We start from the raw sequence: 27,776 nt of genomic DNA on the forward strand, positions 1-27,776 counted from the left end.
AGCGTCTGCTGTGGACAGAGCACGTCACGGTTCTGGGGAAGGGGCAGGCGGAGTAGAGTGGCCTGGAGCCTCAGCTGACCGTCTCATGGGAAGGACAGGGTCCAAGGGACCTTCTGAGTCAGAGAAGCCAGAGTCAGGGAAACAAAATGCCTCCTCCAACCGAAACATCTCAATAAACCGTTCCAGTTTAAGGGCAGTGATTCTCCTGTTTGCTTTCCCTGCTTCACGTAGAACCTTCTAAGGCAATGAAAGTCAGGCTTCTTGTTTCAGAAAGGGACCCTGAGGCCTAGAGAGAAAGAAGGCTGGGGACAAGAACTTGGTCCCTGAGTCCAACCCTCTTTCCAGATGCTGCACCGATTCTATGAGACGAAGTTAATGCTGCAAGTTAGGAAATTAGAAGAAAAAACATCTAGAACACAGCTGTTGGCCACTTGTCCCTTCACACCCCGCAGTCCTGGCCTCACGACGTGGAGAGGACAGCTTAGGCCTGAGCACAGGTGTGGTGGGGCTGCAGTGAGGCTCCAGCGGGAGGGGGCCCTGCCCCGCCGTCGCTGAGTGTGGGAAGCTGGGGTCTCACTTTGCACAATGGGTACAAGCATCCCTTCGCCTCATAAGGATCCCAAGGCTCCAGACAAAAAATAAGATTGAGAAGGTAGGGAATTCCCCTGGTGGTCCAGTGGTTAGGACTCGGCGCGTTCACTGCAGGGGCCTGGTTTAGATTCCTGGTTGGGGATCTAAGATCCCGCAAGCTGTGTGCCAAAAAAAAAAAAAATTGAGAAAGTGCCAAAGTATTTTTGTAAAACTTCACCCTGCAGTTTCTGAGGACCTTAATTTTTTTTCCCCCCTCTTAATCAAAACCCTAACCGCAAAGAACCAGTGACCTTGGAGCCTTTCCTGTATCCATTCAACCACATGGTCTGGACACGTGTCTAACCCTGCCTGGGATTTGCTTCAGAACAATCTGGGAGTGGGGTAGGATGCTGGTGCTGGGGTAGGGTACAGAGGAAACAAGACTGGCCACGTGTTGGTAAAATTGCTAAGATGGATGATGAGTATGTGGAAGTTCACTGTATCATTCTCTGTTTTATGTACAATTGATATTTTTCATAATTTTTAAACATGGAAAAAAATAACACCTTGCCAAGAAAGAAAAAGCAATTCTACAAATTAATGCAAAATTCACTGGGAGATTCTAAAGCAAATGAGTACAGCTGTTTGCACAGAAAAGGCGACCTGGTGGGAGGGTCCCCTATGCCTGTCTGCACCATCCTCCTCTGTGATTCTTGCCAAGTCCTTTCTGAAGGGCTCAGGGCCCCAGGCTGTTCTGAGAAGCTGATAAATTACACCAAACCCTGCCTCACCCTGTGGGACTATCCTCTAGGCTTCTAGAAAAATGGAGATTAGCCTGTCCAGTCTATTATCGAAATCACCTTTCTACCTGTAGGATGCTAGGGGCGTATACACTGAGACAGGAAGCCAGCTTTCCTTGTGGCCCTGCACTGCCACCTTTCTGCTGACAAAGCTGTACGGTTTTATTACTAAAATGCCAACACGTGCACAGATCAGGTACTAGGCCCTGGAGGGTCTCTGGGGCCTTTCCATGCTGTCACCCCACCACGAGTCTGAGGCTGAGGGTAAACACTCCAGGAGCAGGGGAGACGTACTGGAAGCAAGGTGATGGCCAGGAAGATGCACTCCAGGGCCGGCCAAGGCAGCACTTTTTCCAAATCAGAAGGCTGTGACTCCTGCCTCTCAGTGACGAGGACTCATAACCCAGCGAATGAGTTCTCTGCTCTAACTGGCCACCGGGGCCATTGTCTTCTGACACAGCCTAGCCAGGAGCCCTGCCATCTGCAGAAGGGAGTTCACACCTTCCGCTATTTTCATATGAGTGTATCCAATTTCCTGAAAAAAAAAAAATCAAATTTAAATCTGGTTAATAGTGAGGGAAGAAGTTTAGTTTTTAAAATCTGAACATCTAAATGAACGGTTTGCTCAAAATTGATGCAGTGAACTCAAACTCCAGCTGGAAAATGAACTCTGAGAACTTCAATTTATTTCCTAAAAGGATGCTGATATTTCTTTGACAGGTACTGCTAAGAAAATGAAAAAGAAAAAAAAAAAATCCAGACTGGGAGAAAACATTTGTAACACACATATCTGACAGAGGACTTGCAACCAGAATATATAAAGAACTCTCAAAACGCAGTAATAAGAACACAAACAACCCAATTTAAAAATGGGTAGGGCTTCCCTAGTGGCGCAGTGGTTGAGAGTCCGCCTGCCGATGCAGGGGACATGGGTTCGTGCCCCGGTCCGGGAGGATCCCACATGCCACGGAGCGGCTGGGCCCGTGAGCCATGGCCGCTGAGCCTGCGCGTCCGGAGCCTGTGCTCCACAATGGGAGAGGCCACGACAGTGAGAGGCCAGCGTATCGCAAAAAAAAAAAAATAAATAAATGGGTAGACTTAGACACTTCCTTAAAGAAGATCATGGATGTCAAATGAGCACATGAAAAAGTACTCAACATCATTAGTTATTGGGAAATGCAAATTAAAGCCATAATGAGATACCACTATACACCTGTTAGAATGGCTTAAAAAAGACCAACTGAGCATTCCAAGTGCTCAAGACCAGAAGGGGGATCGTCTGGAATGCTCACATATTGCTGATACAAAGGCAAAATTCTATAGCCACTTTGGAAAAGTTTGGAAGTTTCCTATAAAGTTAACCCTTCAATTACCATTCAACCAATGAATCTCACTCCTGGGAAGTTACCCAAGAGAAATGAAAACTGGGGTTCATGCTCACACCAGTTCACACACACAAATGTTTATAGTGGTTCTATTCATTGTCATCAAAATCTGGAAACTCAAATGTCCTTCAACTGGTGAACAACAGTGGGATGTCCACACAAGGGAACACGACTCAGCAATGAAAAGGACCCACCAACATAGGCAACAGCGTGAACAAATCCAAAATGCATTAAGTGAAGTGAGAGAAGCCAGACATAAAAGGTTACGTTCTGCTTGATTCCACTTGATTATGACCTTCTGGAAAATTCTGTCCCCCAAATAGAAAATACATCAGTGGTTTCCAGGTGCTAGGGGGACGAGCTGACTACAAAGCGGCCCATACATTTGGGGAGATTACAGAGCTGTTCATATCTTGATTGTAGTGGTGTTTACGAGACTGAATGCTTTTGTCAACAGAATGCACCCAAGAGGCTGAATTTTACTCTATTTAAATTACACCTCAGTTAATCTCACTTAAACAACAAACAAATAAATACCTCTCTCATAAAGAGAGTCATTCCAAGGAACACTAGGTCAGTGCCTGGCAGGACTGACTTAAACAGACCCCCAGCCCCCAGGATGACCGGTCATTGACTGAGCATCTTCCAGGCACCTGGCCTGTGAGTAAAACAAAACCTCAGCGTGGCCCACACTCTTGACGAGAGAAGCATTGCTCTACTCACTAACCTTAATAAACTCCAGTTTCAAGTATTCTGCCATTTGGAAGGTTTTACACACTCGAAAAATGTTGCCAATGATGTCTTCCGGGGAATAGCCAAGATGCCACAGGTGAGCAAGGATCTAGACAAAAGAAAACACACAGAGGCCGTGTAACTCTGTGAACAGCAAGGATACTGGGGGAAGTGAGGTCAAACCCACACCAGTCTCAGGCCCGTCACAGAGCTGGGAGCAGACAGGCCATCTGAGACGGCACAAGTGCTTCTGAGACTCGGCCCAACGCAGCGGCCCTGCTGGTGGGCCGCACCCCTTAGGTCATGTGGGGTGATCGATCTTCCCAGCAGGCAGAGAGATAGTATCGCAAATGTTTTAAACCATACTGCAAGACGGGCTACCACCATACCCTGTAACGTCTTTATCCAAGGCTCTTAAAAAGCCTTTTTAGTCGTCCCAGTAAGCACCCCAGAGTGTCTGCTATGCTCTCTGAGCTGCCACTCTCATTAATACACTCTTATTAATGAACACCCCCAGCACGATTAGGCCTGAACAAATCCTGACCAGGGCAGAGATGACCACAGTGGTCTCAGCCTCCTGCCTTCTCAATGCCAGGCCCCAGTTCCAACGCTCACCCCACCCCAACTGCAGGGTCTGGAGTCCTTGACTCCCTGGGGCAAACGCAGCGGGTGGGGAAGCCCCGTGTCCATAAATCTGACGGCGTCCTTCAGGCCACGTGCCTGGGTCTCCCTGCCTTGCACACCCGTTTCACGAGAGGTCGAGCTCTGCCCTAAACCCACTCAGCTTGTAGCTTAGTTTGGTGGCAGCACGGGGAGGGAAACCGGCTGCAATCAGAGCGATGGCCTCAGATCACACCAGTGCCCCCCATGTGGACTTGAGGGTCACCTACACCCCAACGAGGCCCACTGAAATCTGCTCATAGGACCAGGCTCTGGGTCCCAGGATGCCCATTCCCAGGCTCTTCAGGAAGATAGAGGGGGACAGCTCCCCCTCCACAAAGAGAAAGATGGCTTTTCTCTACAAAGCAAGGAATTGGGCTGTTCTTTCCTCATGTCCTAGGAGGACAAATTCCTCTTGCAGAGAATATAATTCGAGTAGAAAGGCATGGCTTTGAATTCCAGGTCTATTACTTTTAAGCAGTGTGATTTAGAGCAACAAGTTTAGACTCTGAGCCAGTTTTCTCACCTGTAGAGGGTGCCCAACTCCTAGCATCAGTTAAGAATGAGGTGGAGCGAAGTCCCCAGCACAGGGAGCGCCCTCTCCGCCCGGCTCAAGAAGCGAGAGGTTCCCCGAGTCAGGAAAGGGGGAGGAGACCCACCTTGTAGGCCTCATCGATACTGGCGCTCACACAGTGCTGGATCATCTCCTTCACCAGCAAGGGGTGGGGCTCGTCACAGACCTGACCAAACAGAAAAGAGAGGCCGGTCTGGGGCTGAGGGGGACCATCCGAGGAGGAGCCCTGGCAGACCCACGTCTGGGCAACCTAGGGGCAACCACCGTCTTCACTTGCTGTTTACATTAAATTCTCCAGCAAACAGAGCCAGGTTTGGGAATGCCTCTCTCACCACCAGAGTCGTCACCAAATAGAGTTCGGTGTCGACCTAGTGCGGTGCGGAAAAGCCTCTGACATCATCATTACAGATTTCTCACACAAGATGAATTCACAAGAGCCAATAAGGAATGTACGCTCAAGGGGCAACTTCAAAGCCACGAGTCACCTGTCTTACATCACTGGGAAGATGACCTGCCCAGTGGACTCTCTGAACCCACTTAAGAACTGGGAGGTCTTTGGGGCCAATCTCCCACCTGGAATAGGAACAGGCTTGCCCTGGACACGGCCCCCAGCCTCAGTGTGATCTCGGGCCTGTTTCCTCAGCCCCAAGATGATGAGAACATCTGCATGCAGGGATGTGTGAGGACCAAACAGGACACACGTGGAAGCCCCGGGCCTGCTGCAGCCGCGGAGCACGTCCGCCACCCACACCATGCCACAGCCAAGCCCCTCCTGCTCTCCGCAGGGGCGAGTCTGTGCCCCTCCTCCCAACACCGCCCACCCACCCTCCTCTGCTGGCCCCGGCAGGTACACAATGCTCTGTCGACTGTGATGCCCACGCCAGCTTTTACCTTGAACACATTCTCACTGTTGATGAAGCCGAATCCCAAGAAAGTGGACTGCAAGTTGTTCAATGCCTGCCAAGGAACAGAAACAAGGCCAGGGTGATTTTCAGTCTCTGCCCGCCCCATCTCCCCTCTTGGGATCCGAGCTTACCCCCCTACCTGCAGGCCTGCTCCCCACTGGCCCGAGGCCCCACCAGTGTATCGGGTCAACGTTCCCCAGTCTGGCTACGCTCATCCCCAGGCAGCGGTCACCCCCCCACCAAACGAGGGGTGCAGCAAGCCCGGGAGGCCGGCGCCCAAGCGGTGGCGCACGCACCTGCCTCATGTCACCCTGGGCGGTGAAGAGGATGGCTTCCAGGCCATCATCCGTGTACAGCACCTTCTCCTTCTCGATGACGCTCAGCAGCCTGGCAAGAATCTGGGCGTCGGTCAGCTTGGTGTAGCGGAGGACTGCGCACCGGGACTGAATGGGCTCTGGACGAGACAGGAGGAGAGTCAGGCTCCCCAGCAAAGCACGGCATGACCCCGTCAGTCCTTCAGTTACTCGGAAGCAGCCGCACGAGCCATGTGGCCCGGCCATGCTGGCACCACAACCCCTGCCCAGCAGTGCTCAAGAGGGACTTGGCAAACAGAGCTCAATTTCAAAATATCAACCAATAGTGGCCTCAGCTAGGACTGCCCAGGCTGACCTTGGCTGGCCAGGGCTTCCAGAAGGGGAAAAGATCCTCCAGGATAGAGACAGCCACGTGCCACAGCCCACAGGAGAGTCAGTGCGCGCCCAGGTGGACTCCTGAACCACCGTGTACGAGGTACGTCTGGGCCCTTCTGGGCAGGTCACGACCCAGCCAGTCTGGGGTGAGAACAGGGCACCTGCGCGGCTTCTTTAAGCTTCCACGGGAGATTCTGACGCACATGAGAACCAGCAGATGGATGAATGCCGAATTCTGGATGCTCTCCCTGACCTTCAGTTCAGACTACGACAACAGCATCTCCTTGATCTCCACGCCCCGAGTGGGTCTCTCTCTGATCCATCCTGCTCTGCTGCCCCACTGGCCTTCCTCAAAATGTGTTGATCTGTCACCTCTGCCTGCCCAGGCAAACCCTTCAACTGCCCACCAAGGTCACAGTACAGACCACCTCTGACCCTCCTACATAAAATCTTCCGCAAACCTCACCTGTCTCTCCTCTCCTAAGCCCGCGTGCCTCCCATGGAAAAATCGACCTGTGCTCTCCCGGCAGCTCTTCCCACCAAGGATGTCCTTTCCCAGCTTCTTCCCACTTAAATCACAACCGTCACTGAAAAAGCTCTTCTCCCACCCTCCTCCTCGTGGAGCCGGCCCAGACCACCCCAGACTGAAGTGACCGCCCCTCCTTTGCTCTCACATACACTTTCAAGGAACATGTTCCTGTTAGTTTATTTGCATTAAAGAAACCAGTTGCCTCCCCCGGGGATGCAGTGGACGAATACCACGACCAGGCCCTGGCTCCAAGGAGCTTAGGTTTGCCGGGATAGAGGAGTGAGCATCAACAGGGACGTTCCCACACCCTGGGACAGGGCCACGGAAGAGGTTTGTAGGAACGGCTCCAGGAGTTATACCAGTTAAGGGAGAGCTCTGCTTTTTTGGAGGAAGGCTATGGCTGCTTTATTCTGACACGTATCTGAATTCGTAGCTTTTGGTACTTCTCCAAAGAGAATTTGGTAGAGTAGCAGGATACAAAATTAATGAACAGAAATCTCTTGCATTCCTACACACTAATGATGAAAAATCAGAAAGAGAAATTAAGGAAACACTCCCATTTACCACTGCAACAAAAAGAATAAAATACCTAGGAATTAACCTACCTAAGGAGACAAAAGACCTGTATGCAGAAAACTATAAGACACTGATGAAAGAAATTAATGATAATACAAACAGATGGAAAGATATACCATGTTCTTGGATTGGAAGAATCAACATTGTGAAAATGACTATACTACCCAAAGCAATCTACAGATTCAGTGCAATCCCTATCAAACTACCAATGGCATTTTTCACAGAACTAGAACAAAAAATTTCACAATTTGTATGGAAACACAAAAGACCCCAAATAGCCAAAGCAATCTTGAGAAAGAAAAATGGAGCTGGAGGAATCAGGCTCCTGGACTTCAGACTATTCTACAAAGCTACAGTAATCAAGACAGTATGGTACTGGCACAAAAACAGAAATATAGATCAATGGAACAGGATAGAAAGCCCAGAGATAAACCCATGCACATATGGTCACCTTATCTTTGATAAAGGAGGCAAGAATATACAATGGAGAAAAGACAGCCTCTTCAGTAAGTGGCACTGGGAAACTGGACAGCTACATGTAAAAGAATGAAATTAGAACACTCCCTAACACCATACACAAAAATAAACTCAAAATGGATTAAAGACCTAAATGTAAGGCCAGACACTATAAAACTCTTAGAGGAAAACATAGGCAGAACAATCTGTGGCATAAATCACAGCAAGATCCTTTTTGACCCATCTTCTAGAGAAATGGAAATAAAAACAAAAAGAAACAAATGGGACCTAATGAAACTTAAAAGCTTTTGCACAGCAAAGGAAACCATAAACAAGACAAAAAGACAACCCTCAGAATGGGAGAAAATATTTGCAAATGAAGCAACTGACAAAGGATTAATCTCCAAAATATACAAGTAGCTCATGCAGCTCAATATCAAAAAGACAAACAACCCAATCCAAAAAGGGGCAGAAGACCTAAATAGACCTTTCTCCAAAGAAGATATAAAGATTGCCAACAGACACATGAAAGGGTGCTCTACATCACTAATCATTGGAGAAATGCAAATCAAAACTACAATGAGGTATCACCTCACACCGGTCAGAATGGCTATCATCAAAAAATCTACAAACAATAAACGCTGGAGAGGGTGTGGAGAAAAGGGAACCATCTTGCACTGTTGGTGGGAATGTAAATTGATACAGCCACTACGGAGAACAGTATGGAGGTTCCTAAAAAAACTAAAAATAGAACTACCATACGACCCAGCAATCCCACTACTGGGCATATACCCTGAGAAAACCATAATTCAAAAAGAGTCGTGTACCACAGTGTTCACTGCAGCTCTATTTACAATAGCCAGGACATGGAAGCTACCTAAGTGTCCATCGACAGACGAATGGATAAAGATGTGGCACATATATACAATGGAATATTACTCAGCCATAAAAAGAAACGAAATTGAGTTATTTGCAGTAAGATGGATGGACCTAGGGTCTGTCATACAGAGTGAAGTAAGTCAGAAAGAGAAAAACAAATACCATATGCTAACACATATATATGGAATCTAAAAAAAAAAAAAATGGGGGCTTCCCTGGTGGCGCAGTGGTTGCGAGTCCGCCTGCCGATGCAGGGGACGTGGGTTCGTGCCCCGGTCTGGGAAGATCCCACATGCCGCGGAGCGGCTGGGCCCGTGAGCCATGGCCGCTGAGCCTGCGCATCCAGAGCCTGTGCTCCGCAACGGGAGAGGCCACAGCAGTGAGAAGCCCGCGTACCGCAAAAAAAAAAAAAAAAAAAAAAAAAAAGGTTCTGACGAACCTAGGGGCAGGACAGGAATAAAGATGCAGACGTAGAGAATGGACTTGAGGACACGGGGAGGGGGAGGGGTAAGCTGGGACAAAGTGAGAGAGTGGCATGGACATGTATACACTACCAAATGTAAAACACATAGCTAGTGGGAAGCAGCTGCATAGCACAGGGAGATCAGCTCTGTGCTTTGTGACCACCTAGAGAGGTGAGATAGGGAGGGTGGGAGGGAGATGCAAGAGGGAGGGGATATGGGGATATATGTATACATATAGCTGATTCACTTTGTTATACAGCAGAAAGTAACACAGCATTGTAAAGCAATTATATACTCCAATAAAGATGTTTAAAAAAAAAAAGATAGGGCTTCCCTGGTGGCGCAGTGGTTTAGAGTCCGCCTGCCGATGCAGGGGACGCGGGTTCGTGCCCCGGTCCGGGAAGATCCCACATACCACGGAGCGGCTGGGCCCGTGAGCCATGGCCGCTGAGCCTGCGCGTCCGGAGCCTGTGCTCCGCAACGGGAGAGGCCACAACAGTGAGAGGCCCGCATACCGGAAAACAAAAAAAAAGATAGCACAGCTACCTTGTTTGATACCACTAAGTTTTTAGTTAGGGGAGCAGGAATTTGATTTGAGATCTGTTTGCTTACAAAGTTCATGTTGTTTCCAGTTAAGCTGCTGATCTGGACTCTGTAGTTTCCCTACTCTTGCCATTACCTGTAGATAGAATTTTGACTTCTAGGATATTGTTCATTTCACTTTTACAGTAAAATTTATAATAAAAATTTAAATTAAAAAAAATGCATTGGGGGGTGGGGGCAGTTCTTTAAATATAACACGGCTCCTGCCCTCCCAGACCTGTCCTACCACTGGTAAGGAGAAAAGCAACATACACGGCCATAAATCAAGACCTTTTAGCACAGTTTCCTCCACTGCACCATAGGCATCTTGAAGGTAGAGAACGTTTCTTGTTAAACTCTGTCTGCTCTGCACTAGCCCAGTGCCTGACACCTACTAGGAACAGAGTAGATGTTTGTGGAATAGATTCATGACCTGGGGAAGGTCAAGGGCCACGAGCCCACTGGGGCTGGAGACAATGACTTTGTGGGGGCATCATGGTTGGTACCATACTTGTCTGGGTGGAGGAGCCGGATGGCTGAGCTTACACAGGCTGGGGGTTAGCGGGGTGGATGTGAGGCAAGGACAGAGGGACAAGAAAGCTGTGAGAAATGGTCAGAGAGAGAGTGAAAAAAAGCTGGACCGTGCTCACAGTCTGTATCAGAAAGGGAAGGATGTGAAACCAGCAGGAAGTTGAGACACTGAGGCGGGAGGGCTCAAAGCAGTGAGGAAGAAGACAGACTGCTGGGAGGGAAGGAGGGAGGGAGGGAGGGGGCTGGAAGGACCAAGACCAGGTCAGGAAGATGAGTGTGTGAGGTTTCACAGGGGAGGCAACTCCTGGTAACGACAAAACCCAGCGTGCAGACACACTGTATGCCAAGTGCTCCGGACACACAGAAAGCACAAGAGCATATCTGCACAGGGGCCATGACCATGACACTGTGCACAGGATACCAAAACATCACACATGCCTGTGATGCAAGAGTCAGACAGACCTGGGGTTCCAATCACAGCTCTTCGGCTTGCTGTGAGACTTTGGGCAAACTATTCAACCTCTCTGAGCTCCGTGCTTTTTTCATCTCTAAGGTGGAGCTAATAATACCTCTTCATAGAATTATATAAGGTTAAATGAGAAAGAGGATTATACAGTGCTCAGCCCACGGCAGGCGATCAAAAAGCCCCTTCTCTTCTGCTGCTAAAGAGCCAACGTGAACGGCACGTGGACCCTGAGCCATGCAGAGCTGACCCTCACCTATGATTTTATCTGAAGCATTACAAGCAAGAGCGAAGCGGGTCGTTTTGGAGTAGATTTCCATGGTTCTCCTCAAGGCTTGCTGGGCTCCATCAGTCATGCTGAGAAGAAAAACACAAGGGGTGGTTTGCAGCTGGGACCCAAGGTCCACGGGACACAAATCCCCTCCTACAGACCCTAGGAAGCCTACACTCCTGATTGGGCATGCTCAGTCTCTCTCCGGGACCCCGTGAGGGTCTCACGCAGACAGGCTGCACAAGGACAGAGCAGAGGCCCTGCAGGCAGGCTGCCTGGGCTCACCTCAAAGCTCCTTCATCCACTCCTGTGGGACCTTTAGGCAAATTACCTGAGCCTCAATGTCATCGCCTATAAGGAGATAATGCTACTGCCCACCTCACAGGGTTGTTATGACAATTAAATAAAACAGTAACACGTAAAGTGTGTAGCACAGCACCTAGCATAATACAAATGCTTACACGTACGTGCTGGATAAATGTCAGCGGCTATTACTGCTGCAACTAATGGTACAGTGCAATGGTTACGGTGTATTCCCACTACGGAACAGAAGGGAACAGAATACAGCAAGTAAAACCTATGTTCAGGGCTTCCCTGGTGGCGCAGTGGTTGAGAGTCCGCCTGCTGATGCAGGGGACGCGGGTTCGTGCCCCGGTCCGGGAAGATCCCACATGCCGTGGAGCGGCTGGGTCCGTGAGCCATGGCCGCTGAGCCTGCGCATCCGGAGCCTGTGCTCCACAACGGGAGAGGCCACAACAGTGAGAGGCCTGAGTACCACAAAAAAAAAAAAAAAAAAAAAAAAAAAACCAAACCTATGTTCACAAGATTATAATAACATGGAACTCTGCTTTTCACGTTAAAAGGCAAAACCAGGATACAAAAATTATAATTATTATCATCTCAACTATGTAAAAATGCGCAGTGTAGAAAAACAGGAGATAAAATAAAGCAAGAAATTACCAATATCTTTAAAAATTTCTTCAAAGAACATGAATTACTGTTACTTTTCTAAATGGCACTTAACATTTTTTCATTTATACTGATAATGATTGCACAACGTTGTGAATGTACTAAATGCCGCTGAATGGTGCACTTTATTTTATTTTATTTTTTTTTAATGTATTTATTTATTTATTTTTGGCTGTGTTGGGTCTTCGTTTCTGTGCGAGGGCTTTCTCTAGTTGTGGCAAGCGGGGGCCACTCTTCATCACGGTGCGCGGGCCTCTCACTATCGCGGCCTCTCTTGTTGCGGAGCACAGGCTCCAGACGCGCAGGCTCAGTAGTTGTGGCTCACGGGCCTAGTTGCTCCGCGGCATGTGGGATCCTCCCAGACCAGGGCTCGAACCTGTGTCCCCTGCATTGGCAGGCAGATTCTCAACCACTGTGCCACCAGGGAAGCCCTGAATGGTACACTTTAAAATGGTTGAAATGGTAAATTTTCTGTTAGATATATTTCACCACAATTTAAAAAAACATTTAAATTATGCATGTAAGTGATGCTGGAACAAACACATTAACTGTCTTAGACAAATGTTTGTAAATTACTTAATTAAGATCAGGTTTAATGCTCAGGCCTCTATTAAATCTCTTTTGAAGATGTGATAAGCAAATCTGTCACAGAAGTGCGAAGGTGAGAGCTTTTCCTCCTGATTTAATACATCCAGATAAAAGACTTAGAGGTCAAGGTAAAAAATTCTTGGCAAAGCACTCTACCTGTCTGCTTCATCCAGGATGATGATCTTGTGTCGCCCTTTGGGAAGGGTGACTTTCTGCTGGGCAAACATTTTGATTTTGTTCCTCACAACGTCAATGCCCCTGCAACAATGAGCCACAGTATTACTGTCACCTTCTGAGACCAATTCACTCACCTTCACGGGGACTTTTAACCCTCAGGACACCATCATGGACCCAACTTTAGTTTTTAAGTTTCTTTTTGGGCAATCTAACTATTTACAAGGATTGTCATTCATTACTTTTATTCCTTCTTGGAGGTCTTCAGAAGAACAAAGGAAAAAATTTACTTACTTTTTAAAAACAGAATGAAACTCATTTTATCTTGCAATTATCATACGGGTCCATTGGACTCTTTATAATCTAAGATACATTTTGGGGGTCTCAGTAATCTTACGCTTCTTATATCTTAAAATGTTTGCTACTTCATCATCCTAGTACTTATTTCATCATTACTCATCAATTATTCCCAACTATGCTAACAAAGCCTAAAATAATAAAATGAAAGAATGATGGAAATGCTTAGAAGATCGATGCAATATTCGGAAACACCGCTACGACTGCCTCATCCTTCGGTGCTTTATTGTTTCGTGAGGTACTACATTCTCTTTCTGGAAGATACAAAAGTAGTTCAGATACACCATCTGAACGCTTTCGTTGACCACAGCCAAAAATTCAAAATTTTTCATTTTCTACCCATAATGTCACAGAGAAAAGAAATGATGGTGGAAGATGTTTCATCATTATAAGACAAGTCAGAAAATGATGCAGAGAGACAGGAGGATTCTAGACTCTGATGATGATGGTGAAATAGATCACATAAACAAAATTTCAGACTACGAGTCTTCAGATGCCAAAATCCTCCATGAATTTTCTCAAACTTAAGAATCAAGGTGTGAACATATTTCTAAAACTAAACATATTTTCACCCAGTTAGTCACTCAACAGGAAGGACTTAGCTCCCCAATGTCTTGTGACAAGAACTTGGACCATCCTGTTTTGCTAAAAGAACATGTGACAGGACTTCCCTGGTGGCGCAATGGTTAAGAATCTGCCTGCCAATGCAGGGGACACGGGTTCGAGCTCTGGTCTGGGAAGATCCCACAAGTCGTGGAGCAACTAAGCCCTCAAGACACAACTACTGAGCCTGCGTGCCACAACTGCTGAAGCCCGTGAGCCTAGAGCCCGTGCTCCATAAGAGAAGCCACTGCAATGAGAAGCCCAAGTGCCACAATGAAGAGTAGCCCCCGCTCGCCGCAACTAGAGAAAGCCCGAGAGCAGCAACGAAGACCCAACACAGTCAATAAATAAATAAATAAATAAATAACTGTATTAAAAAAAAAAAGAACATGTGACAGTATTCATTCATCTTTGATATTCAAACACCCACATTTACAGGGTACAGTTTGTAAGTGATCAAAAGCTGAAGGCAGGTGTGTATAATAAGGTTCCTGGAAGGAAACAGATGATAAAGGAACCAAAAAAAGCCATTGTATGGATCCCTCTAATAAATCTAAAATTGAAAGTATTTGCAATTCTGGGCCATTCTCTCTTCAACAAAGTTAAGAGCCACCAAAGTTTTCTGTTGGTATCTGCTATCTGGAATCGGCATTTACAAAACAGCTCGACTGCAGGAGTGTTCATGGCAGCCAATGAGCTGTTAGTTGCATTCACACGACAGAGCCCGTTTCAGGTCTGTATACATAATCAAAACCAGGAAAACGTTGCAGAGTAGAGAACCACGTCCTCAGGGAATAACCAAAGGCAGACTTTGCAGACATTTTATTCAACAGGTCCTCATTTTATAATCCTCTACTATCCCATGTCTAAAAAGTAAACTGGGGGAGTTCCCTGGCAGTCCAGTGGTTAGGACTCGGCTCTCTCACTGCCATGGGCGGGGGTTCAATCCCTGGTCGGGGAAATAAAATCCCACAAGCCACGCTGTGCAGCCGAAAATAAATAAATAAATTAATTAATTAATTAAAACAAAAAGGTTAAGATGGTAAATTTAATGTTAAAAAAAAATAAAAGTAGTAGGGACTTCTCTCGTGGCGCAGTGGTTAAGAATCCGCCTGCCAATGCAGGGGACACAGGTTCGATCCCTGGTCCGGGAAGATCCCACGTGCCGCGGAGCAACTAAGCCCGTGCGCCACAACTACTGAGCCTGCGCTCTAGAGCCCATGCTCTGCAACAAGAGAAGCCATGGCAGTGAGAAGCCCACGCACCTCAACGAAGAGTAGCCTCCGCTTGACGTGACTAGAGAAAGCCGGCGTGTAGCGATGAAGATCCAACGCAGCCAAAAATAAATTTAAAAAAAAAAAGTAAACCAGCAGCCCACCTCCATTAGGATGGTTACTAACAACAACAGAAAATAACAAGTGTTGGTGAGGATGTGAAGAAAAGGGAGCCCTTGTGTGCTGTCGATGGGAATGTAAAATGGTGCAGCCACTATGGAAAACAGTACAGTGGTCCCTCAAAAATTGAAACATAGAATTACCAAATAATCCAGTGATTCCATTTCTGAGTCTATATCTGAAAGAATTGAAAGCGGGGTCTCAAAGAGATATTTGTGCACCCCTGCTCATGGCAGTATTATTCACAGTTCATAACATTCAAAAGATAAAAGCAACGCAAGTATCCATCGTCAGCTGAATGGATAAACAGAACATGGTGGTATATACCACTCAGCCTGAAAAAGGAGGGACATTCTGACACGTGCTACAACATGGAGGAACCTGAAATATGCGTGAAATAAGCCAGTCACAAAAGCACAAATGCTGTATGATTCTACTTGTGTGCGGTTCCTAGAATAGTCAATTCATAGAGACAGAAAGTCACACGGTGGGTGCCAAGGGCTGGGGGAGGGGAATGGGGAGTTGTTGTTTAATGGGTGTAGAGTTTCTGTTTGGGAAGAAGAAAACAGTTCTGGAGATCTGTTGCACAATAATGTGAATGTACCCAACGCCACTGAACTGTACACTTAAAGATAGCTAAGATGGTAAATTTTTTTTAAATAAATTTGTTTATTTTACTTATTTATTTTTGGCTGTGTTGGATCTTCATCACTGTGCATGGGCTTTCTCTAGTTGCAACGAACGGGGGCTACTCTTCGTTGCGGCAGGCAGGGTTCTCATTGCGGTGCACGGGCTACTCATTGTGGTGGCTTCTCTTGTTGCAGAGCACGGGCTCTAGGAGCGCGGGTTTCAGTAGTTGTGGCACGTGGGCTCAGTAGTTGTGGCTCGCGGGCTCTAGAGCGCAAACTCAGTAGTTGTGGCACACAGGCTTAGTTGCTCAGCGGCATGTGGGATCTTCCCGGACCAGGGCTTGAACCCGTGTCCCCTGCATTGGCAGGCGGATTCTTAGCCACTGCGCTGCCAGGGAAGTCCCAAGATAGTAAGTTTTATGCGATGTGTATTTCAGCACAAGTAAAAGTAATTTTTAAATCTCCATTAAAAAAAAAAAAACTAAACCAATTAGTCAAGTGCTTATGATGCCACATCAGTAAGCCAGCAATCCCCATTCTCTTTCATTGGAAAGATTAAAGGAAAACACAAAGCCAGCAAAACAAGCTCTATAAGTGCTACAGAGACCTGAAAAAAGGTTGTTTCTATGACAGCTCAAAATGTAAAACACTCGCCACCCTTCAGGCCTAACTCCCAGGTGTACCTGTCATTTGAGGCATTGAGCTCCAAAACAGCATCCTTGAAGGCCGGGCCCAGCAGGGCTCGTGCCAAACACAGGATGCTGGTAGTTTTGCCGGTTCCTGGGGGGCCCTAGGAATGAGATCTCCAGTAAGTGCTTCAAGCTGACAGAATGAACGTAACGAGAACTCCCGATTTACTGCTCACCACTGTTTGCGCTCAGCGCCCCCCTAGAGCCCTCCCAACCCGACCCCAACCCACAGCACACACCAAATCAATACAGCAACCAACCCGTAGGCGTGACCAGTGGGAGGTGGGAATGGTATGGGCTCTGGTGGTCATGGGCTTCTCTGAGGAGGAAGCTCTGTACATGAGAAAGCGCTTAAGAGGGGGCAAAAACCAGACTCCAAGATGTGCGACAGGGCCAGGACCCAGTACTCACAGCAATGATGATATTGGGCACATTCCCTTCTCTTGCAAAGACCTGAAGGAAGAAATGCTCGTTAAAACTGGTTCATCCGCAAACTTGAGGAGCCAGGTCTCCCCAACCACACAGGCCCGTGTAGCAAACATGGCTACAAACTGTTCCATGTGGATGCCCCGTGGAACACTCAGGTCAACACATTCAAAACTGAATTCAACACTTTCCCCTATAAACCTGAGGTCCCCCCATGTTTCCCCTTCCATGGACTGTCAACGGCATCAACCCTCCCGCCCGCACCAGGAACCTGGACGTCACCGTCATCCTTGACTGGCCTTCTACCTCACCCCATGCAGCCCCTCAGTGACAAAGGCTGGGCCCCTCTTTTTCCTTTATCTGGTGACCACTTCCTTCTCTTCAGCCCACTGCCACTTTCTTAGCCCATGACCTCTTTTTTAAAAATTATTATTTTTTTTTTACATTTTTATTGGAGTATAGTTGATTTACAATGTTGTGTTAGTTTCAGGTGTACAGCAAAGTGAATCAGTTATATATATACATATATCTACTCTTTTTTAGATTCTTCTTAGCCCATTACCTCTTGCCTGCATTGCTTTCAACAGGCCATTGGCTGGTCTCCTTGCCTCTAATCCTGCCCCACTCCAATCCATTTCCCATATGGTAACATAACCAATTTTCTAAAATACACATCTCTGAAAACATTTTTACCTGACTGGAACTCTTGGATGACCCAAACCCTTAAACCTGGCTCGCGAGGCCCTGCCCACCTCACCAGCTCACCCCTCCCACCCCCCAGTACACGTGCTCTACAGCCTCGTTACTTGGTGGGCTCCACAGACCAGCAGCGTCGGCATCTCCTGCGAGCTTGTCAGAAATGCAGACTCTCTGACCCCACTCCAGAACTACCAGATCAGAACCTGCATTTTGACAGCATCCCCAGGCGATTCGTATGCCATCCACGTCGGGAAAGCACTACTCTGTATTCCACTCAGATGGCACTCCCCACCCCCACCCCCGCCGCAGAATAAGCCGTGCTCTCTCATCTCCGGGCCTTTGCACATGCTGTCCCTGCTGCCTCCCCTCTCCCCACCCCCGACCCCCCAAGTCTGGCTGACTCCCACTCACTTAGCTTTGGTGTCACTTCTTCCATTTGGGAATTAGGACTCTGTAAGCAGGTTAACTCTTCCCTGAACTAACCCACATGCCCCCACAGCCCCTGTACGTCCCCTGGCAGAGTGCTTATCACATGGCCTGCCGACTCTAATGCTACCCCGGTTCGACTGTAAATCCCACGCAGAGCTGGGCTCAGGTCTAGTCTGTTCACCATTATATCAACGGTTCCTAAAACCACACCGTGACTAGCCCAGAGAAGATATTCAAATATTTGCCAAATGAATAAGTCTGTAAAATAAATAAATTCCTTGGTAGCTATTGAAGTCTAAGCCCCAATTACTGCAGAGACCGCCTCTGTCATGTCTCAAATAGCTGGGCTTCTAGATTCTGCCTAAAGACCTCTAGGGCTGGGAATTCAAAGCTTCCTCTACTGCGGAATGTTTCTGCTTGCTCCCGGTTCATGTCATCCTGAAGTCTGCTGCCTTGTCACTTAGTCACTTTAGGCAAGGTTTAGCAATTATGATGGAGAGGAAGGTGGGGGGAGCGGGGGTAGTCCACCCTGAGACCCGTTTTTATAAGCTCCCTAGCTAAGAATGGTTTTCACTTTTTTTTTTTTTTTTTTTTTTTTGCGGTACACGGGCCTCCCACCGCTGCGGCCTCTCCCGTCGCGGAGCACAGGCCCCGGACGCGCAGGCCCAGCGGCCATGGCCCACGGGCCCAGCCGCTCCGCGGCATGTGGGATCCTCCCGGACCGGGATACGAACCCGGGTCCCCTGCATCGGCAGGCGAACTCTCAACCACTGCGCCACCAGGGAAGCCCGGTTTTCACATTTTTAAAGGGTTGTTTAAAGAATAAACAGGGGCTTCCCTGGTGGCGCAGTGGCTGAGAGTCCGTCTGCCGATGCAGGGGACACGGGTTCGTGCCCCGGTCCAGGAAGATCCCACATGCCACGGAGAGGATGGGCCCGTGAGCCATGGCCGCTGAGCCTGCGCGTCCGGAGCCTGTGCTCCGTAACAGGAGAGGCCACCACAGTGAGAGGCCCGCGTACCGCAAAAAAAATAAATAAATAAAATAATAAAATAAAAAATAAATAAATAAATAAAATAAAATAAATAAAAAAATAAAATAAAATAAAAAATAAAATAAAAAAAATAAAAATAGACTTCCCCTGGGGGTCCAGTAGTTAAGACTGCACTTCCACTGCAGGGGGCGCGGGTTCAATCCCTGGTCGGGGAACTAAGATCCCACGAGCTGCACACGCGGCACGGCCAAAAAAAAATACAGAGAATATTTGACAGACTTTATGTGGTTTGCAAAGCCTAAAATATCTATTCATCGGCTTTTACAGACAAAGTTTGCGACCTCTGCTCTTGAAGAATACAAGACAAGTCTGATAAGCCCTCTCCAATGAGCCAGTCCTTCAAACAGCTGAAGTTACCCACCCTGTCTTCTAGATTCCTCTCCAAACTGAATGTCTCCCATTCCCTTAATTCTTCTGGATTTGTGGCCAGCCCCCAGCTCGCTACGTTGGCTGTCTTCCTCCAAATGCCTCGAGCTTATCAAAGTCACAATAATGAGATGTAAGATCCTCTTTTAAAAACTCACCTCCAGCCTGCTCACTGTGTCTTCATTCCCGACAATTTCATTCAGCTTTACTGGTCTATATTTTTCAACCCTGTTTTTAAGAAAATGCATAAAGATGTTGACACGGCTATTTTCACGCTACCCAAAAGAAAGCACTAAAGGGCAATTCTAGGAGCTTTGTCAGAAGATGATATACATTCAATAAAAATACATCAAATGGTTGCAGGTTTTAAATTTAAAGAGATGCCCGAGTGCCATGTGAAAAGTCAAGCGCATGAGAATTGTGCACAAAAGACTTCAAACCCGCCACAGCAGAGAAACACCTGCTGGTGCTGGAGAAGGGCCAGAGCAGGCCATCTGGAGAAATGTGACACTGTGTGGCCACACAGTCTGCCCATCACAACAGAGGTCCAGCGCATGCGGCACTGACATCATTTGCTCTGACAGACATGGATGCAACTGGGCCCCTTCTCATCCTTTACCTGTTAGTGTCTGCAGACTTGTGCCAGGTGCCCAGATGGCTGGCTAGACAGAAACCGCAGGCCTATCCTGTGATCCTATTAGGCTGTGTGGACTGACAGCCTGGTGGCCTTTTCAGACCAATACTTCTTCTACTAAGCAAGCTATGCTATGAGAGAAAGTGACTTTCTCTGGCTCTGAGAATAGTAGTGGAAGTAGATTTGCAATGATTTGACCATCAGGACTTCCTCTGCCTTTATTATACTCCCTGATTTACTCTTATATTGTACTCCCTCCAGGTACTGGTTTTGCACCAGAAGGAGATGCATGCAAAGCTTTTTTGCCACATACTGCAGAAAACAAAGAGACAGCTCTCTTCCAAGGTCCGCAGATGGAGCATGCTTGTTCCTCCTCATTTATTCTTCATACTCAGCCCCCTCCAGGTGCCAAGCGGTGTGTAAGGAGTTAGCACACTCAACAGGAAGAAGGTAGAAGGTGCAGATGTGAGCAAAACATAGTTCTTGCTCTCAAGGGCTTTCCCACTAGAGGGGAGATACAGCTTGGCAAATCCCACTACAATGCTAAACTGCTTATGAAAACCACGGGCTGTGGAAGCCCAGAGGAGGGAGGAATCGCCACCTGGGAATGTTTGGAGCTGAAATCTCAGCTAGATTTTGTTCTGTTTTAATAAATTTATTTTATTCATTTATTTTTGGCTGCATTGGGTCTTCGTTGCACGGGCTTTCTCGAGAGTTGCGGTGAGCGGGAGCTACTCTTCGTCGTGGTCCATGGGCTTCTCATTGCGGTGGCTTCTCTTGTTGCAGAGCACAGGCTCTAGGCACCAGGACTTCAGTTGTTGTGGCACGTGGCCTCAGTAGTTGTGGCTCGCAAGCCCTAGGGCACAAGCTCAGTAGTCGTGGCGCACGGGATTAGTTGCTCCGCGGCATGTGGGTTCTTCCTGGACCAGGGCTCGAACCCGTGTCCCCCGTATTGGCAGGCAGATTCTTAACCACTGCGCCACCAGGGAAGTCCCTCTCAGCTAGACTTTGAACAAGGCAAACATACTCCTCCTTCAGGACCTTCATAGCTGCTCCCTGACTGAAAGCTCTCTCTGCCTCCATGGCCACGTGGCTTCTTCCCTGAATTCTGGTCTTTACTCAAATATCATCTCATCAGAGGCCTTCCCTGACCACCATAGCGATTTACTCCACAGAAGCTGTCACCATCAAATATATTATATGTCTACTTGTTTATTTTTTACTTTGTCTTTCTCTATCAAATGTAAGCTCTGTAACAACACAATTTGTTTTGCACACTGAAGTATCTTAAGCATCTAAAATAGGGTCATGTGTGAAAATTATAATGCAAACCACATATTTAATCTTAAACTTTCTCGTAGTCACCTTTAAAAAGGTAAAAAGAAAATGGGTGAAGTTATTTTACTAATATAGAGAACCTAATATATTCAAAATATTATCATTTTCAACATGTAATCAATATAAAAATTACTAATGAGATTTTTTAAAACTAAGTCCTTGAAATACGGTGTGTATTGTACACTTACAAGCCCATCTCAGTTCGGACTAGCATCAGACTCATGTGGCTAGTGGCGGGGGGACTGGATAGCGCAGCGTAGATATTCCAGTAAGCTATACGGCCCTTCATTTAGGTATCTGCTCTCGCCAAGAAGAGGGGTGGGCTGGAGGGATGGGAATACGCAGCGGACAGGGAGGAAACCATTCCCACGCCCAGTGGAGCGTTCCGAGAGGTGCGCACAGGGAGTGGAAACCGAGTGGAGAGCCTGCCCTACACCTGCGCCAGTTGGCAGGTGACTTCCCAAGTCACCTTTCCTCCCAGCTGCCCAGGATGCTGCTATTTAAAGTGAGCAAGCCACGGAAAACAGGCGGGTGCCTTCACACCGTCCCGATTCCGAACCTGCGTCCGACACTTCCCGCCGAGCGACCATCGGAGTCGCGGCTGGCACAGCGCCTGGTGCACAGTGGGTGGTCGCAGCGGGCGGCTATTATCACAATTAGCATTGTTCTGACCAAGACCCAGCTTCCAGAGTTCAGACTGGTCACTCTCCACCCCAGGTGGGCTTAGACACCCACATCCCTTGCCTTCTTCAAATAGTAATCTACTGGACACCACCCCGAGGCCTCCTGCTCCGCTCAGGTGACCCCGAAATGAGCTCCCGCCCCTGGTTACCCCGGGGCACACGGCCCACCACTCGCCCACCCACATGTCCAGAGAACCCATCGTTGATGGCCTGGATCCTCACCACGGCAGCTCGTACTGGCCAGCACTGCAGGGGGCCTTGCTGGGGGCCGGGTCAGGGTCCTGGGCCCCGCACTCGCCGCTGCCAACGCCGCTCTCCGGCGCCTCCATTCTCCCGCCGCCTCTTCCCGCCGCCCGAGACCTCACCCCATGACGCCATCACGCAGGCACCGCCCCTTGCTTGCGAGGGACTCTGGGCGCGAGCGGAAGCCTTCTGTCCGCCCCTTTCTGCGCCTGCGCAGAGGGCACTGGCCTGGCGGGGGCGCTAGTTGCTATTGACGGCAGTTGCTATGGGAGACCTGGTGTCCGGTCTGGGTAGTGAGTGGAAGGCGAGACCGGACCGCATCGCCTTCCGAGAAGGCTGGTCGCTCCAAGAAGGGACGTTCGTTGGTTTTCGTCTTTGTGATATTTGTCGGGAGGCGCTCTCTGTGCGGCCCGTGGGGAACCGCTGCACGGAGGCGGGGCCGCACGCCGGGCAGGCCTGGCAGGGTAGGAGCATCCTGCCCGGTGCAGGGAGAAGCCGGAGCCTGTGGACATTCCGCCCAAACGCAGGACCCGACGGCGGACACGGACAGGGACTGATGTCCAGCGGTCCTGGACGGCGGAAGGCCGGAGCCGACGTCTGGGACCTGCCCTTGCCCACTTTTCTCGATTGCTCAGAATGTCCCCATGCGGAACACTAGCTCCCATTGGGTGGGCTCCTGCACCCTGGAACTTGACGTTTATTATCAGGAAATTCTCATAATGCTACAAAATGGGAATTACTCTCATTTTGCAGAGGAGGAACTGGCCCTCTGTAAAATGTGACTCAGTTTCATTCCAGAAAAATAGATACTGCATATTCACAAGTGCTTTGAGTATTCTTTTGGGCTGGTTTTCTACCTGTTGAACTAATCTTTCCTCCCATTGCCTAATTAACATAATAATAACAACTAATAAAAATAACGAATGGTGACTATATTTACTATCCTCTACTATGCACTAGACCCGAGGTGGATACTCACATTATCCTCTTTTTACAGATGAAGAAACAGGCTTGAGAATGACTAATTTGTCCAGTGTCATTTGGGCTGTAAGTGATGGAGCCAACCCACCATGTTGCCAAAACAGTTCATATAAAATTCTGTTTTATTGCACATACCGTATTGCATCATAATTTCGGGATGAAATCTGACTTTAATGGTTAGGATTCTGTGATTTCACTGCCGAGGGCCCAGGTTCAATCCCTGGTCAGGGAACTAAGATCTTGCAAGCTGCCAAAAAAACAAAAAAACAAAACAGTAGGGATCCATGTTTCCAGAACAGCTTGGGTCAGCTGTGAGGAACTGGGTTGCTTTCATCAGAGAACTGATTAAAGCCCATGAATGTTTTCCTTCCATCATCAGTTAAAATATGTATATATTACAGGGAGAAGACTTCTCTTCTAGGCAGTTGATCGGCCTTTCAAATAAATATGTACTACAGAATATATACTGCAAGTAATTGTTTTCTCTTTTTATCCTTATTTTTCAATTTTCTTTCCCTCAGGAAACCCAGCCCATTATGGAAATTTATTGGGGAAGACAGTATTGCTGTTCTATTCATTTTTCATGTGTAAATTCTGTGCTTCATCTTTCCAACCTGAGTGTTTATTTAGCTCCTTGAGGACATGGGACCTGCCCCTTGATTCCTATTTTCTTCCCTTGTATATAAGCGGCATGGAATTGATGTCTGCCAATTGCTTCTTCCAGTTATGCAGCCAGGCTAGCAAGTTCAAGGCAGTGGGCACAATTTACAATTGTGTTCTATGAGCTGGGGAGAAAACATGTGCTTCCTCATTCTTTTCAAGTTATTGCCCGTTGGGCAGGAACCTCAAATGACTCAGATTCTGAAGCAGTTTGTTTTAATGATGGTAATTATTTAAGTCTCCAGGTTCAAAACTAACTCAGTGTTTTTCTTCTCCCCTTTTATATGATTTGGGAAAAAAATACTTGAAGTTGGCTATATCTCATCCTTTCCCCTTTAAACTAACAGAGCCATCCTGTGTATTTTTAGAGTCACTATTCACAGGTCCTTTATTTCTCTGGAGGAGAAAATACAAATTTTCTTGAAATATAAACATTTTTTGAAATGTCTCTTTGTGGTTTTTCCCTTGGGATTGTTCCCATGTGGTAATATTCATATTTTCCTTAGAGTCATCTGTCACTCACACACACATGTCCCAACCACCACATACCCAGTTTAGAAACTAAACATTTTCAGTAAATGCAGAAAATGGTGTATAATTCTTTCCTCTTTCCTGGTTCTCCAAAAACCCCACTCTAGAAGAGGCTTGTTGGTGCTCCCAGGACCCCACATTCATTGATGTGCTTGGAATACCAGGAGAATCAGAAGGAGATGACCTTTAAGGCAGAACTGCACCATCAGGACATTTTTTTTCTTTTTTTCTAGTCTGAGCCTTCTGTGATTTGTTGGACTTGGGCCCAGACAGAGCTTAGATCTTAAAAGCTCCAGCCACTCCCCTAGGGCCACACAGCAGCCACATGGGGGGACCAAGGAGTGTTGGGGAAACCACAGGCTCTTGTAAAAGGGCAAGAGAAGTCCAAGCAAATCTTCCACTCCTCTCCTGACAAATCTGTGAAATCCCAGGAAATTGAATTCACATATAGGCTAAGCTCCCAGACTCTTATCACAAGAGGGCAATTAGAGAAAAGAGGAAAGATGTCAAAAGGAAATAAAATTGAAAAAAAATCCTTTACCTAAAGCCAGGAGCTTTCAGTCAAATTTATCAAATGGGACAGGCAGCAAGTCTTGGTTAAGATGACACCTTGACTTTGACCATTAAAGTACAGCTCACTTCTCATGTGACATTGCAGGATGGGGGGTTGGAAATCTGGTGGCATCTCAGGACCAGGACTGCCAGATATCCCAGCTTTCCACCCACTAGTAGCCTCCATTGGCCCAGAATGTTGAACCTACTTGATGCTGTTTGCTTTGTTTACACTGAAGTTTTAAAAATTCATTTGTTGTTTTCTAGTGGATTTCCTTATGAATTTTAGCTAATAGTGATACTATCACTGAAATAATTGTTTGCCCTCAGGCACCGCAGTCTTCCATCACCGGTAGAGTTTTTCTAACATTCTCATTAGCATTTTCAATATTAGAACTAACGCTCATTATGTAGTGAAAAAGCATACATCCTAAACAAATCTACAGTATAAGGATTTGTTCTAGGGAATTGCTCTGATTAGATTTGCGGGATTTGGAAGCTGGAAACCATTTAGCCTGACTCTTGGTTTCTGTCTAACAATATTGATTGAAAGCCTACAGCCGCTGTTATGGGCACTGGATGTATGAACAGGGCAAGCTTCAGTCCCTAAGGAGCTTGTAGGGAGGGAAAGGGACACCAGGCAGCCAATCATATGTTTACTTAGCTGTAATTATTATGTGTTAGAAAAAGCACTGACTGGTTGTTAGGATGTCAGTCCTAGGGTACCACCTCACCTGGGAGGTCAGGAAGGGCTTTGCTGTGGAGGAGGCATTTAACCTGAGATCTGAACCCTGAATCTCTGTTGGCTTTACCTGGCAGGCACCTCCTAACCCCCTCCTTCTCTCCCATGACTGTCTTCCCTCTCATTCTGTTTATTTCTTTATTGTACTTACCCATGGTTATCTGGGTTTATTGCCTTGTTTATTGTTTGTTTCCCCTCCTAGAATGACAGCTTGTTAAGAACAGGAACTCTGTCTGTCCTGGTCATCATTTCTCCCCATTGCCTGTTGTGCTGGCCCAGCATAGGTGCTCCATTTGTCCTGGAGAGATGAGTGACGGACAGATGGATCTGGGATGAGCGGGTGTTGGGGTTGGAGAGAGATGAGGCCTGCAGGGACCGGAGCATGCAGGACAAGAGTGGGGAGCCCCTGGAGGAGGCTGGGTAAAAGCCACATGACCCAGTTTATGTTTCGATCACTCTGGTTACCGTGCCTCAGGTGGTCTGGAAGGAGGCAAGTGTGCATGTGGAGGAAATGCGTGCAGAACTGTTTGTGTTTTTTTGTGATCTTTTAATTTCTAATGATGATACTTTTTTATTTTTGGCCGCACTGAGCAGCTTGCAGGATCTTTGTTCCCTGACCAGGGATCGAACCCGCACCCCCTGCAGTGGAAGCGTGGAGTCTTAACCACTGGGCCACGAGGGAAGTCCCAATTTCTAAATTTTAAAGTGTAAAACATTTCAAATAGACTGAAAATAATATCCACATTCATGTACTCGCCACCAAGACAGATGTTAAAATTTTGCCTTGGGCTTCCCTGGTGGCACAGTGGTTAAGAATCTGCCTGCCAATGCAGGGGACACGGGTTCAATCCCTGGTCCGGGAAGATCCCACATGCTGCGGAGCTACTAAGCCCGTGTGCCACAACTACTGGAGCCTTCACGCCTAGAGCCCATGCTCTGCGACAAGAGAAGCCACTGCAATGAGAAGCCCACGCACCGCAATGGAGAGCAGCCCCTGCTCGCTGCAACTACAGAAAGCCACGCACAGCAACGAAGACCCAACACAGCCCCAAAGAAAAACAAACAAATACATAAATTTATTAAAAATAAATAAATAAAATAAAATAAAATGACCTTGTATAAAAAAATTTTTTTTGCCTTCTTTTAAAAAAAAAAAGAAAGAAAATCTTATGGATACAGCCAAAGCACTCCATCCTGTTCTCTCCTCTTCCCTTTTCCACCTTCACTTTACAGAAGAGGAAACTGAGGCACAGAGAGGTCAAGCTGTGGTTCCCAAGGTCTCTCCATGAGGAGTGGGTAGAGTCTGGATCTAGTCTATAGACCAGGTGGTCTGAGCCCAGGGCCTGGATGTTTTATATGCTTTTAAACTTGGTTAAGGCATAGATTCTCTGTTAACATGATGTACTATTGTTTGGGGGGCTTTAAAATATTCCATTAATTGTATCATGCTGTGTATAACTTTGCAATTTGTTTTTCTCACTTAGCGTTATGTTTCTGAGCTTTATCTAGACAGATCTGTTTCCTCTTCTAGGATGTAAACTCCCCGAGAGTGGAATTGTTGTCTCTTTTTTTTTTCACTGCCTGGAACAGAGTAGGTGCTCAGGAAAACTTGCTGAATGAATTAATTTGTTTCCTGCCACAGAGTATTCCATTCTGAGACAGTTTCTCTAGGGTGGATACCTAGAAATGGAACTACTGGGTCCCGGGTAAGGGCATCTTTAATTTAACAAGAGTCATTAGAATGACTTTCTGGAGAAGGCCTCCAGATAAAACCTCACAGAATATTTAGAGAAAAAACCCAAGCCCTGTAGGGCCCCATATGTCTTACCTCCATGCAGCCATTTCTCTGACTTCCCTTTCTACCACTCTTCCCTCATATACTCAATTCCAGACACATGGGCCTCCTAGTTCTTTTTTTTTTTTTTTTTTTTTTGCGGTACATGGGCCTCTCACTACTGTGGCCTCTCCCGT

The 27,776-nt window shown here is 47.3% G+C and overlaps 1 protein-coding gene across 1 annotated transcript; it reads right to left on the bottom strand.

Annotated features, from left to right (window-relative positions):
* Positions 1 to 1,190: 1,190 nt before the first annotated feature.
* On the bottom strand, positions 1,191 to 22,474 carry RFC2 (replication factor C subunit 2; the record flags this gene model as incomplete). Its single annotated transcript, XM_082645100.1, is given in 12 exon segments — positions 1,191 to 1,905; positions 3,483 to 3,596; positions 4,807 to 4,887; positions 5,613 to 5,678; positions 5,923 to 6,080; positions 11,052 to 11,152; positions 12,780 to 12,881; positions 16,464 to 16,570; positions 16,881 to 16,922; positions 19,600 to 19,669; positions 22,319 to 22,437; positions 22,439 to 22,474. Coding segments are annotated over 12 exon segments (1,107 nt in total). The 3' UTR covers positions 1,191 to 1,794.
* Positions 22,475 to 27,776: the final 5,302 nt, after the last annotated feature.

The sequence above is a fragment of the Mesoplodon mirus genome, assembly GCF_964341445.2.
Source record: "Mesoplodon mirus genome assembly, chromosome: 15".
In the NCBI taxonomy this organism is placed as follows: Eukaryota; Metazoa; Chordata; class Mammalia; order Artiodactyla; family Ziphiidae; genus Mesoplodon; species Mesoplodon mirus.